This window comes from Typopeltis vanoorti, chromosome 17 (genome assembly GCF_054136105.1).
Source record: "Typopeltis vanoorti isolate ZY-2024b chromosome 17, IOZ_Tvanoo_1.0, whole genome shotgun sequence".
In the NCBI taxonomy this organism is placed as follows: Eukaryota; Metazoa; Arthropoda; class Arachnida; order Uropygi; family Thelyphonidae; genus Typopeltis; species Typopeltis vanoorti.
Window position 1 is genome coordinate 47418027 of NC_143565.1, and position 13736 is coordinate 47431762.

General features: G+C 35.3%; 1 protein-coding gene across 2 annotated transcripts in view; it reads left to right on the top strand.

Moving 5' to 3' along the window:
- The window catches only part of hrg (poly(A) polymerase hiiragi), a 374011-nt gene that overhangs the window by 334182 nt on the left and 26093 nt on the right, over positions 1 to 13736 (top strand). For both annotated transcript variants that reach the window (XM_090407503.1, XM_090407502.1), the window contains exons 18-19: positions 6528 to 6704; positions 12958 to 13158. In XM_090407503.1, the coding sequence (XP_090263629.1) occupies positions 6528 to 6704; positions 12958 to 13158 (378 nt within the window). The remainder of the gene's footprint in view (positions 1 to 6527; positions 6705 to 12957; positions 13159 to 13736) is intronic.

The following is a 13736-nucleotide window of genomic DNA, read 5'->3' on the forward strand; positions in this document are numbered from 1 at the left end:
GATTATTACTGTCCCAGTTGTTAGAGGAATAGCCCCAGATGGTGTGATGAGAGTTGAAGTCACCAACATAGATAACAGGGTGAGGTGGTGGCCGGTCCATCTGATCAAGCCAGGATTATGATGGTGGTTTGTGGACATTGTAGATGATGGTACTTTATGTCCTGCCTCAAGGACATAACTTGGGGTTATGTACTTGAGGCTAGGCCAGATGTAAGTTGCCAGGCCATGCTTGGGATGGCAGTTATAAGACATGAGAATTAGGCCTGGGATCTTTAGTCTATTGAGGGCTGTGTCAGGCACATGCGTTTCCTGGAGAGCCAAGACGTCAATTGCTTTCTTTGGCTATAGGTTAGACTATAAGATGGGATCTTACTTAATATACAGGTTTAGCCTAAAAGAAATAGACACTTTCAAAGTTTTACAGAAAGAAGAGTTTTAATAGCATGGCTGAAATACTTACATGGTTTTGAAGAGTACATCCTGAAGTTTACATGGGTAAGTTACAATGTTCTATGTGTGACCTTTTTGTAACACAACAAATATCAATGCGATAGTCCAGTTCTTCCCAAACACTTCTCAGCATGTCCATGTCAACAGTCATAGCAGCTACTGTGATGTGTTGTTTAAGATCACCCACACTTGTAGGAAGGGGAGAAACAAAAACTCTGTCCTTTATGTACCCCCATAAGAAGTAGTCACAGGTTGTTAAATCCAGACTTCTTGGTGGCCAACACGTAAGAGTTCTGAGCGGTTGAACGTCCAATCCAACGCTGAGGCAAATTTTCATCCAGGTAATTTCTAACTTCAAGGTGCCAGTGCGGCAGAGTGCCATCTTGGACAAATATGAAATTGTCATTGTCTTCTTTTAGTTGAGGCATCAGCCACTCACTTAATATGTCTATGTAAGTTATTCCGCGCACTGTTTTTTCCTGGAAAAAAGAATGGTCCATATGCCTTTTTACGGGATACAGTGCAAAAACTTTCACTTTGGGTGAATCTCTCACATGCTCCACTACACACACAGCTCTCGGGTTTTCAGTTCCCCATATATGAACGTTGTGTTTGTTCACTGTACCACCAATGTGGAAAGTTGATTCGTCACCGAAAATTAGCTGGTCAAAGAAATCATCACTTTCTTCACTCTATTGCTGCATGTCCATACAGAATGAGTGGCGGAGGATTTTGTAATTTTCATTGAGGTTCTGCTATAATTGCAACCAGTAAGGGAACATTCGTAAACGTTTACACAAGATATTCCACACAGTCTTTTGTGGAACTTGAAGTTGTAAACTTGCATGTGTTGTCAACTTCTTCGGGCTGCGCATGTAGGTCTCACGAACACGAGTCACTGTTTCCTTGGATACAGGTGGTCTCCCAGGACTTTTCCCCTTGCACAGACAACCAGTTTCCTTAAATTTCTTGCTCTAATTGTAGATTTGACTGCCTTGTGGGTGGTTGTTTACCATACTGTGTTCTAAAACGACGCTGCACTACAAATTCAGTCATGCAGAAAGCCTTCTCCACCTGGCTAGTGGCCATATGGCTCGACTTACGTCAAGGGCGCTCATGTGCTGCTGACATCACAAAGACAAACGAAAAGCGGAGGTCGTAAACTTGAGGACTTTTTCTATAAAACAGTACTAAGTGCTTTCTGATGTAACAAACAAATTTCAATTTATAAAGCATTTAAAGTGTATTTCTTTTTGGCTAACCCTGTATATCTGTGCGATATTTAATCAAATGTTATTTAGGATCAGGAGATTTTTTGATATCTCTGCTGGACAAGATTTTTTTGATCTCTTTCTTGCAAAAAAAATCAGTGGAGACATGGAATGTTTGAATTTGGAATTGGAGACAAATTATCAAGGTCATCAACGTAAGATGTAAATCTGTAGCACACTAGTACCATGGGTAGCTTAAAGGTTATATAAATCTGAGTTCTCTGCTCTAGGAGCCAAACATGGAATTTTTTTTCAAGCCACTTTGGGTCTCTAGTAAGCAGTGTTAATTTCATATGTGGCAATGGCAAATCTGTCATTGTCATTAGCAGACCCACAGGACTGCAGGAATAGTAAATTATAGTGGATAATTTACTATAATGAATTTCGCTTAGAATTTGACCACATATGTATATCTTTTTGAAAGGTCAGAACTTTTTAGTAGTTTGTTATATCATTGTTTACTATAGTGAGAACCAGTGTTTTTTTTCTGGGAAAAAAGATGCCGGTACTCACCATGAAGATGCTATCACAGCAACTTCCACACTTTTAACATATCCTCCAATATACCCTCGTCACATCTAGATCGCTTCTTTCTTTTGGTATCAACCTCAGAATGACGACCTTGGAGCAGCATGAGTCCACATATTTGTTATGGTTGAATTGAGTGAGAGGAGTTCCTACTATCCTGATGAACATCAGTGCAGAAATTGTCCGTACAAGCAGAAATGACCTAGATGAAGTTACTATAAGATTCATCTCTGTGAAAGTGGTTTCACATTCACTGGAAGATATTGCAATTGTGCCCAAAGTGTGCTTTAGAGGAAATAGTATGTCCGGGACTTTATTTTCTTGAATATTTTCACGGAAACCACGAACTGCTTCTCTTTCATTTAAGCGAAATTGGCATGCTAACCTTTTAATTTCAGCTTCACCAAATGTCAGATGTTTCCCAGAATTTTCAGGCCAATACTTGGAATCTAGAATCTTAGCACATTCAGGCAAATCAGCATCATCTCCTTCAAGCAGACGCTTTCTAACAGCTTCTTTCAGACTTTTGTAGAAAGCAGATGAACTTATTGCAGGACTATGTCTTTCATTTTTGTGGAACTCAATCCCTTTGAACTTCATGTCCTTCTGACTTTGAAGAGAAATACTGTATTATGGACCAGGATTTTCAATTCTTTCTTCAAAAAGTTGAATGGTATTCTTTATCTTTCTATCTGCTTTGCAAGTCAATATTTCTCTCTTGTAAATCTATACTTAGTGAACTAAGTTCTTGGAGAGCATCACACATAAGGCCCAAGTCAAGAACAAACTCGCATGATGTTATTTTTCTTAAAAGGTCCTCATAAAGAAAGCGATCTGTTTTGCTTCTTTTGCCTCCAGAACGCGACAGACGAGGGCTTCAAAGTCTGCCACACTGCAGAAACAGTGCAAAAGATAGTGCAACCTGGCGAGTGCTTAAAATTCTGCCAATCTTAAGAAGTTGAAGTTCTAGATTTGCTGCGCATTCCTGTAGTTCCCTAGTATTCTTAAATGAAGCATGATAAGTCACATAAAGTTTGTTCATGAAACTCTTAAAGCGATTCACTCCTGCCACATTGTTCACCGTGTCACTAGCAGACAATTTAAGGTGATGGCTAGCACAGTGCCAGAAAATAACACTAGGAAACTTTTCTTGCATTAGCCTCCTTACACCATTACGCATACCAAACAATAAGGCTGCACCATCACAAGTTACAGACAAATACTCCTTTAAGTAATCTTCAGATAATCCTAAACACTCAAGATGGCTACTTAAATAGTTTAGAATTCCTCTAACTGTTACATCTGATAATTCGATCAAATCTAGGAAAAGACTCGCAGAAGCCGAAAGTTCAGGAAGAACTACACGAACAATAACAATGATGTTGTTGTGTTACTTACAGTTGTCGATTCATCAATAAGTAACGAAATTTTGTTCTTGGGGTTCACTATATTGTCTATTAATGTTTTTCTCATTTCATTTGCGATATGGCTCACAGTGTGAATGCAAGAATTTGCAGAGTGAAGAATATATCCCATGTCTAGGCCATTAAGTTCCTGTAAATTTATTTCATCTTCAAAGTTGTAAAATGATTGATTTCTCCTCGCAATTTTGTAAGCGGTTCAAAACACTTTTCCTGTTACGTCTTTATTATGAGACAAAGTATTTAGGAAAACTTTTTCTAATGTTTCGTTTTTTGCTTCAGATTTTATTTTTTGGCACGCTTTGTGTGCTACACTCTGCTTATGATCGTAAATCTTTTTCCTTAATGACATTAACCATTAACTGTTGTTTGCGAAGTTCTCCAAAAGGACTGATTTTAACATTTGCCCACTCTGCTGAAATTTTCGTTCCCATGTGTTTATCGATGGCAAGACTTCCTCCGACTTTACACAATTTACAGCCCAACACGTTTCTCTCGCAGAAGTCATTTTTCTGCAAAAGTGTCCAACATTCGGGCCACTTATCAGAATCTGCTTCCTTTTGACCATGTGGATCTTCAGTCTTAGTTTCGTGATCTTCTTCACCAAGTGTATTTTCAGTGCTAGTTTTCTATTTTACAGGATCACAAGTAGATTCGACAATTTCTGCTTCTTCAGCCTTCATTTTTTTACTCATTAGCATAAAGTAATGAGTAAAAGTAAAGTTTACACATTTTGAACAATGATTGCACTGATTTAACTTAGATTAATTCAAAACTCACATGAACACCTGCCTGTTGCAGAGTGAATATAGAACTGATAAACTGATGTTGGAAGCAATCAGAAGTGAACACAACTTCCTGTTTCCGGTTGTGTACCAACTATGAAAGAGGAAAGCAGGGTACCAACTTATGAGTAATCAAAACTAAAAATTCAATTTTTGAACACAGTACCATCTACTTGAATATTTATAATACATTTTGATGTCAATAAATCACAATTTTTTAAACACTGAATTAAAAAAGTGCCAGTACTACGTACTGCCAGAAAAAAAAGCACTGGTGAGAACCAACTGCATTTTGAGCTTCTATAGGTCAAAAAGGAAAATAAAATGATCACAGTCAAAGCTAGTTGTGGTATGCTTAATTTTTCCTTTGAGCATCCTTGATACATTTCTTGGAGAAACAGAGCTAAGTAAGAGATAAGAATTTAAAATGGAATGTTTAGTTGAATGTTTTATAAGGATGTGCAAGTGTTTGTAACAGAGGACTGGAAACAGTAATCCAACCAAGGAAATGAAGAATAAAAACTATAAAGATCATCCTTCTTTGGGCATTTTTATAATGCCATGCAATGGATGAGATGAAAATGATTCCTCTTTGAGAGTTAGTTTCTTCATGGAGAAAAAAATCGGCTCTAGGTTGTGATCTGATTTGCCCACAGGACAAATAATGTTTATAATATAAGATAGATCAAGTGTTTGGTGAGTGATTAGGATTATTTAGCATTCTGAATGATTTGTGGGAGATCATTGAGGATATAAAGTGCTTCATTATATTTATCCACGCTAGACTGTACTTACACTTTTCCAGAGGCCCTAGAGTACTATGGGATCCCCTCATTATGTGGGATTATAAATTGGGCCTAATTTTTCAGGGCCCTCCAACTAGAGCCTCATGTGCCTGTGCATATATGGCCCTGTCCACTGGATTAATGTAATTGGAAAAGGGAAACCAATTGGAGATATAAATAGTAATATTTCCAAAATGGCTTTGTTATTAAAAGTTGGACTTGAGAAAATATAGACTTGAAGAAAGGAAATCAAAAAGTTTACACTGGTTAGTTTCATTAAAAGATGGAGATCAGAATAATATTTTTGTCTGAGGAATGAGGTAAGGAGAGTACTAGCCAAAAAATGTATTCTAGATTGCACATAAATACCACAGATTGTAGTTTAAATGTACTCCTAATCTGCACAGGATTTTTTATGTAATTAATTCATGTTCATATGTTATATCTTTGTATTATGTATAAATGAATTTCATGCTGATTTCGATCTTCTGTTTTTTATTTTCACACTTAATGTTTAAAACAGAACAGTTAAAGCGAAAAGCACGTTTTTTTCTGAGATGGTTCATACTAAAATTTTAGTTCCTTTCTTGCATTCTTAATTGCTGGAGATAGAGTTTAATGGCATTATGTCTAAAACTAGAGTTAAGTGAAACAGAAAAGAAAATATCTGAATCTCAGTTTTCTCTTTTAGTAGGGAAACTTCTCTTTTAGCAGGGAAAATTGAGATTCATTGCTGAGGGAAATGCTCAAGAAATTAAAGTACTAGAATTTCAAATTCTTCTTGTTAGTTTGATTATAAAGGCATGAGATGAAACCCTGTTTAAATTTCAGACGTTCATTATTATATAACTTCTTTGAACATGATTATTATTACAAAGTAGAGAAGCATAAGTTGGAAAAGAGTTGTTGTGCTTCTATATTTTTTAATGCATGTAAATACGTGATCTGGATTTTAGAAAATTAGCAGTATGTTTTAGTGTGTTGTGTGTGCGAGATAAGTGGTTTTATAATAAGCAATGACAATGAATTTTTCTGAATTTTTAGCTGATTGTTAGTATAAAACGATAACTTTGATAAGTGAAATTTTCTTAGTTGTGTTGCTCATAAATATGTTGATTGTAATATGATCAGGTTTGAAAAAAAAATAATAATAATTACTCTAAGGTGTGGTAATAATTTGTTTTCTATTCACTAAAAAAAAAAATTGATTATTCAATATAATGTTTCTTTTTATTATTATCAATTTATTTTACATGAATTTAATGTGCAAATTTATTTCTGTTACAGTCCACTACTCCAAATTGTACTCCACAAAACAGTCCTGGAGCAACACCAACCAACTCAGATACAAGAATTGAGAATAAAAAGACTCTTAATCAAAGCAAATCGGACTCTTGTCTTTCATCATCCATCAGTAGTACCACCTCCCCTCCTGTGAAATCAAATAGGCTTTCTACTCCTTTGGTAAGCTAGAACTTTTAGTATTTCGATCTGCTAATGCAACATAGATTTGCTTTTTTACTAATCACGTGAAGAGAGAAATAGATGGCACAAATGGTATTGAATTTGACTAAAATGGAATACTGGCATTTTATAAGCGAGTTAGTAATATTTTCCTTTTATCTTACACTACTGGAATTTTTCAGTACCATCTTACTATTAATTCACCCACATAATCCTGAAAGAAGTTACATATACCTACCATTCACATATGAAATTTGATATTTATTTTGTAAACAACTGTTGAACATAAGATTATTCATCAGACAGTCTTGAATAAATGTAGGTGATGTATTTCTTCTTTGGTGATATACTTCAGAGGTGGTGAATACTTTTATGGCATTCCTTAATAGTCTAAAACTCTAAATTTACAATGGTGGTGGAAGAGGATAATTTTCGTAAATGTTCTGATATACTATCCCAGTTAAAACAGCATGGCAGTTTGGGTATTTCAGTTCATAGAAAACCACTATATGCATCATATGAAGGATAATTTATTTTTCGAATGCTGAGTGATCATCAGCTCCATACAAAGAATAGATCTGCAAACTTTACAGGATGTATTACTTTTCTGTGATTACAGGAATTTGAATGGAAAGTGCAATTCACCATATGCCACTAAATGGCTCCTTTTCTTTTGTTCATCAAAGGTCTACATCAATTCTGAAAACACTTGGTGCGTGCAAGTTTTTTTTTTCCATTGGCTAGTCAGAGTGATCTTTGAAGATTAAACAAGACACATTGGTGATATAGTGCATTAAAGAAGAAAACAAAATGGATGCATATATTTTTCTATTCATATGTGTAGTTTTTTGCTTTAAAGTAATAACTGAGATAATTAATGAAATAGTGTGTGGACTGCCATTATTCAAAGATTACAAAAAATTAGAATGTTACTTATACAGATAGTGGTCTCTTATTTGTATTGAGGATAACATCCCACAAACTTTACACTCAGTGCCCAGTGTGTCCCTACACCAAAAAGGAGATCAGTTTGTTTAAATTGGATACCAAAAAAGTCTCCTGACTCAGATGGCATTTCTCTGATTGTCATAAAGCTCTCTGCTCCAGAGTTGCCTCCCATTCTGCATTGTCTTTTTACACACTCTTATTCCACTGGTATATATATCCTGCAGTCTGGAAATTATTTCATATTCAACTTATGCCTAAAAAGAGCAACAAATCTATACCTTAAAACTACCATCCAATTTCTCTTACTCGAGTTCTTTCAAAAAAGTAATGGAACGAGCTATCAACACTTGACTGCTATGCTATCTTGAATACTCGCAGCTAATAAATGACTGACGGTATTTCCATCACTATCGGTCAACAAATGATCTAACTCACTTATGTCACCCATATCTGGATATATACCATGGGAAAAGTTTGAGTCCCAAGTAGAATTGCCCTTGACATCTCCAAGGCTTGTACCAGTCTGGCATAAAGACCTATTAAGTAAACTTCCATCATTTGGTCTACCCCCCCCCCCCCGGACTTCTGCAGTTGAACTGTCTGCTTTCTGACTGGATGCTCACTTTTGGTGATGGTGGATAATTCCTTATCTTTTAAGTATACAACCAATGCAGGGGTCCCACAGGGCTCTGTTCTCTCGCTTATCCTATTCCTATTATATATAAATGACTGACTTCAGCAGACTACCAATGCAATGAATAATTTTTCTGACAAACACATTGCATTCTTCCCTTTCATTTGTCAAACCTGGCAATGCACAATTCACCACTGCTCCAAAGCTTTAACCACTACCACCTTAAATACAGATCTCCAAACCATTCATCAGTAAGGTTTGGATAATCTTAATTTCAGTTAATCAAAACTCAATACTGTCTTATTTCACACACTCAAAAAGAACCTTTCTCCTGCCTCCTTACCTTTGATAACACTAACCTCAAATCTCTCTTGATACAAACATATTACAAATATTGCCTCCTTCGCCTCCAAAAAATTTGGTTTTCTTTTTCGCTCAAGGCATTACTCCAGACAACTTCTAACTTTATACAAATCACAAATTCATCCTACCATTGAATATTGTTCCTATATATCTTGGCTAGTGCCCCTAAGAATTCCTTAAAGATATTGCACTGTATGTAGAAAAGATTAGTCAAACTGATCAATAACTCCTCACTCACTTTCACATAGGTGCTCAGTTTTTACTGCTTACATCTTCAAGTACTACTACTCGTGTTCATGAGAAGTAGTATCAGTAATATCACCACTCTTTGTCAAATCAGTTGAAATGCATGCGAGTACTAATCACCACTCCCTCAAAGTACATCTCCAAGCTCACAGAACAAATTTCTCCTGCTCCTCTTTGTTCGTCCCTTCCACTGCTGTCCTCTGGAATGGTTTGCCAGTGAAAAGCCATTTTATCATGACACCGAAATTGAATCTGGAAGGTAAATTTTAGTAAGGATTCTATGTATCTTATGTGTTTCCCAAGGAATTGGGAAACACATGAGATGAATGTGAATAAGTTCCTTCTTGCCTATCCACAGTACTAATGTACTATATGTTAACCAACCTTCATAAAGTTGCTTTATACTTTAAGTTTTGTAATTTTTTGCCTCTATATAAGGCACTATACAGGTAGTAAAATGCGTGCTGTATATGTATTATGAATTTTTTGTGTAAAATACATCAGAAGCTGATTTTAAGGTTTTTAGATCCTGTCTGTTTGTATGTAGAACTTATTCTTCTTCACCGTATGCAAAAAAGCAATAATCATTAATTATCTAACAACAAAGAATGAAATAAGATCTTCACAGGATTACACTAAACTAGGTTCTCCCAAATTGCACTTTTTATGCATAATACATAGTCCTTTGAACACACTTTTTTAACATTTTGCAGCACTGCCATAGAAGATTGCTTACAAACCTTGATCCATGAAATTTTTAGCACACAGTCAACTCTCATAATAAACTGCTGAAAAGCTCTGGCCAAAAGAACCATAGCAACAATCTGACATTTTAAAGGAAATTTTGTATAGCGTCCTTTTTTCTATATAAAAGCATTATATATGAGGGTTGTTTGAAAAGTTTCGTAAATTTCCAATAGATGGCAAAACAATTTGTTCATTCATACCAGTGGCGGCACGTATCATCTTTTTCATGACCCCTGGCAAAATTTTTACCGCATGTGATGCATAGTTCCGGTTTGGCAAACATTTAAAATGACCATGTTCGCATTTTTCATAAAAATGGAGAAAAATCAATTTCGTTCAGTGATAAAACACTTATTTGAAGAAGTGGATGGCCGTATGATCAAAGCTGAGTTAGATGCAGTTCACTCTGCACCAGCATTAAAGACTATTTATTTTTGGATAAATTAGTTTAAAAGTGGTCATAAGTCCATTGAAGATGAAGCGCACTCCAGACTGAGTCACTACAAAGGAAATGATTGACAAAATCCATGGTATCATTATGGAAGACCACCAAGTGTAAGTGCATGAGATTGCTGAGATTGTAGGCATCTCAACTGAATGGGTGTATAATATCCTGCATGAAAAATTGCACATGAAAAAGCTGTGTGTGTGTGTGCAATGGGTGCTGCAATTGTTAACTGTTGATCAAATGCCGATAAAATGCATGCGAAAAGAGATTTTTGCATGCTTTGTTTTGGCAATATTTAATTGCAATTTGTAGAAATTTTTGCATTGATTTGCGACTGTAGACGAAACTTGGATCCACCACTACACATCTGAGTCCAAGCAGCAGTCAAAACAGTGGACAATACCGGGCAAAAGAGCAACGAAAAAAGCAAAGCCCCGTTTTGTCAGCTGGAAAGGTGATGGCAGCTGGTTTTTTTGGGGGGGGGGGATTCCCAAGGAATTATCATGATAGACTATTTGGAAAAGGGTAAGACAATAACAGGAGTCTATAATGCGCCATTGTTGGACTGTTTAAAAGAAGAACTGAAGAAAATTCAGCCGAGATTGGGCGTGGTGACTCCTATGGGTCTACTTCTCCCATGGTGACTCACTCCCAAGATGGAGTGAGTCACCATGGGAGAAGTAGACCCAATCCTCCTGCAATGGGAGAGGCCTTTACCCCCAGCAGTGGGGAGAAGTTATGGGTTGGGGAGGGGGAATATATATATATATATATATATATATAATGCTTAATTCTAAAACTGGAAAAATTAAGTGTCATTACAAATTTTAACTTACACTACTGAAATCTATAATGGAAGGTTTTTATGCTGCTCCTCCCATTTTTTTGTGCAACACTTGTTATTGCAATTAAAAATTACATCTTAGATTCAGTTTTGGCCTTGATATTCAAAGTAATTGACCTTGTAGAAACAAGTTTGGTACCTTGTTTCTTCAGAGGAAGCTGTCCTATTATTATTATTCAGTAACAGTTGATTAAATTGGCAACTGTTACCTTCTATTCTAAAGATGCTCTTCATTCTTGGTCACACTTCATGCATATAAGGAGGTAGCACTTTGCATATGCAAATTTGTCCTTTTTGGACAAACAGGAAAAGTACCTAATATTCACAAAAGAACATCATACAGAAGTACACTGCTTGGAAAAATATTTAGACACTCCCATGGGCAAGGTGCATCATGCCATGTAACAAGTCATGCACTTGTAGCTGTTATAAATTGCAGAATATGATACTCCCAAGTCATTGCAACTGTGTCTGGGTGAAATGGCTAAGAGAAGAGAATTGGCAGTTTGAAAGAGGCATTGTGATAAGATGCCATGTTGTAGGCCTATCTGTTTGGCAAATTGTTGACAAATTGGGCCACCCCAAATCAACAATCAGTGATACCATACTGAGATGGAAGCATAGGGAGTCAACTGCAAGTGCTACCTGCACTGGACAACCCACTACACTCACTAAACATGACCATAGGGTGCTACAAAGGATATGTAAAAATTGCATGGCCAACACATTGAATATTGAATATTGAATATAGATATTTCTATTTTGTAGGTATTTGTTTCTCAATTTTAACTGAACCCCCACCTCAGCCCCCCACACACACACCAGATATTCTACTTGTGTTCACAAAACATCACTTAACTGCTTGATAGGTTTTTGTGATACATAGAATCCTTACTAAAATTTATCTTCCAGATTCAATTTTGGTGTCATGATAAAATGGCTTATCACTGGTGTGCAAGATTTAACAAGGTTGTGGGGTAGTGTATTTTGGAAATTTATAAATTTCCAAACATGCACGAAATTTTGAAATATAAAGTTGTTATTGACTGCTCACTCAGTCTCCAAAAGCTAGATAGGGTTAAAAGCTCTCAACTATTCCCTATAAGGGAATAAAAAGTTTTATCTGATTTATCTGAAGTTGTTATTAAAACTGAAATGTTGGAAATTTTCCTTCCTTTGCACTCACTTAACAGCTTTTATTGATAGGTGTGTAGCTACACCAATCATAAAACACCTCTTTAGATACTCTGCTACTATTGGTAAGTGTTGGTCTTGCACTTTAGATATTTAAATAAATGTCAATATATCTCTAACATTTTTTTAAAGTGGTTGCTATAAATGCCACTGTGAAAGTTTATAACAAAGGCTGGTTTTCAAATTTTATCTTATTTTCAAATCTGTCATGAAAATTAACTCGAACCAACTCTTTCAAACCTAAAAACACTTGCAAATTTAATATAGGAAAGGCCTTATTAGGTGATAGAAATCTATTAAATCTATTAAACTGTTGGTGGAAATAGTATGTGGAAATTCTGCTACAGACATACAAATCTTTGTGTAGATGTAGATCCATCAGTTTAAATAGAGAAGATTCTTATTAAAGTGATTTATGTTCTGCTGGCCACAGGAATCTTTGTTGAGAAATATTGGAAAAATAAAGGTGTACAGGTGATTTCAAAAGGATTGATGATTAAATGTGTACAAAGTGAACAAAAAAGATCAACTTTGAAATGCTTATGTAACTCAACTTTAATCAACATGAACTATATATCAACAAAATTTTTGTCATGGAAATAATGGTATCTATATTCATTGGATTGTATTGATGTTAAACAAATTTACAACAGTGGCATAGTTGACAGAGTGTGTTTCTGTTGATGGGTTTACTTTGGAGACTTTTTTTTTACATTCAGTTTGAAAAGACCTTATATTGCATGCTTGCTGTTATTAAATAATGTAAATGAACAAAATATCTGATGTTGTAGATGAAGTTTTATTTCTTGGTTAAATTGTATTGTTTCAGAATGAAACATCTGGGAATGGGTCTTCACAGTTATGCAAAAAGAGGCGTAGCTCTGGAGAAAATGAAGCCGAGCAGAAACGATATAGGCTAGATGAATCTAGCTCAGCCACTTCACTCTTTATTTCAGCTCATTCAGAAGTGAGACTTCCATTCTTAGAAAAGACCTTAGATGATTCAGAAGATACCACCAATGATTCACAGGTATTTTTTTTCCTTAATTTTTAAATTTAGCTTGAAAATATGAGTAATATCTCATTTCAAAATCATTTTTCACCTAGTTTCCAAACTTTTCATTGTACTCAACATAACTAGTTTGTTGATCATTGAAACAAAGCTGTACTGAGTTGTAGAATATGCATAAATAATTTCATTCTCTCTCTTAGAGAAGCTATGAATTTATTATTAGTGTTGATAAATGTGATTGTTTTAAATTTAAAAAAAAAAAAAAAAAAAATCTAACAGTAGATCCTTTATGCTGATAGAACATGTCAGATTTATTTTAATAAATTTAAGTTAAATTTTATCATTAAATTTTTGATATTAAAATAAATTATTAAATGGCTATTTCCCAATCTTCTTTTAGTAGAAACTACTCTAAATCTTCTTTCTTGAATGTTATCACCATCATTAAATTCCTAACATGTACTCTCAAGGGGGTTTATAGAATATTATGATAGTACTACATGAAGAACTTGCATCGTCTAACGTCCTATCAACAGTTTCCCTTCTAAGGCACTTTTTACTGTTTCAATCCACCTATATTTTGGTTTTTCCTCTGG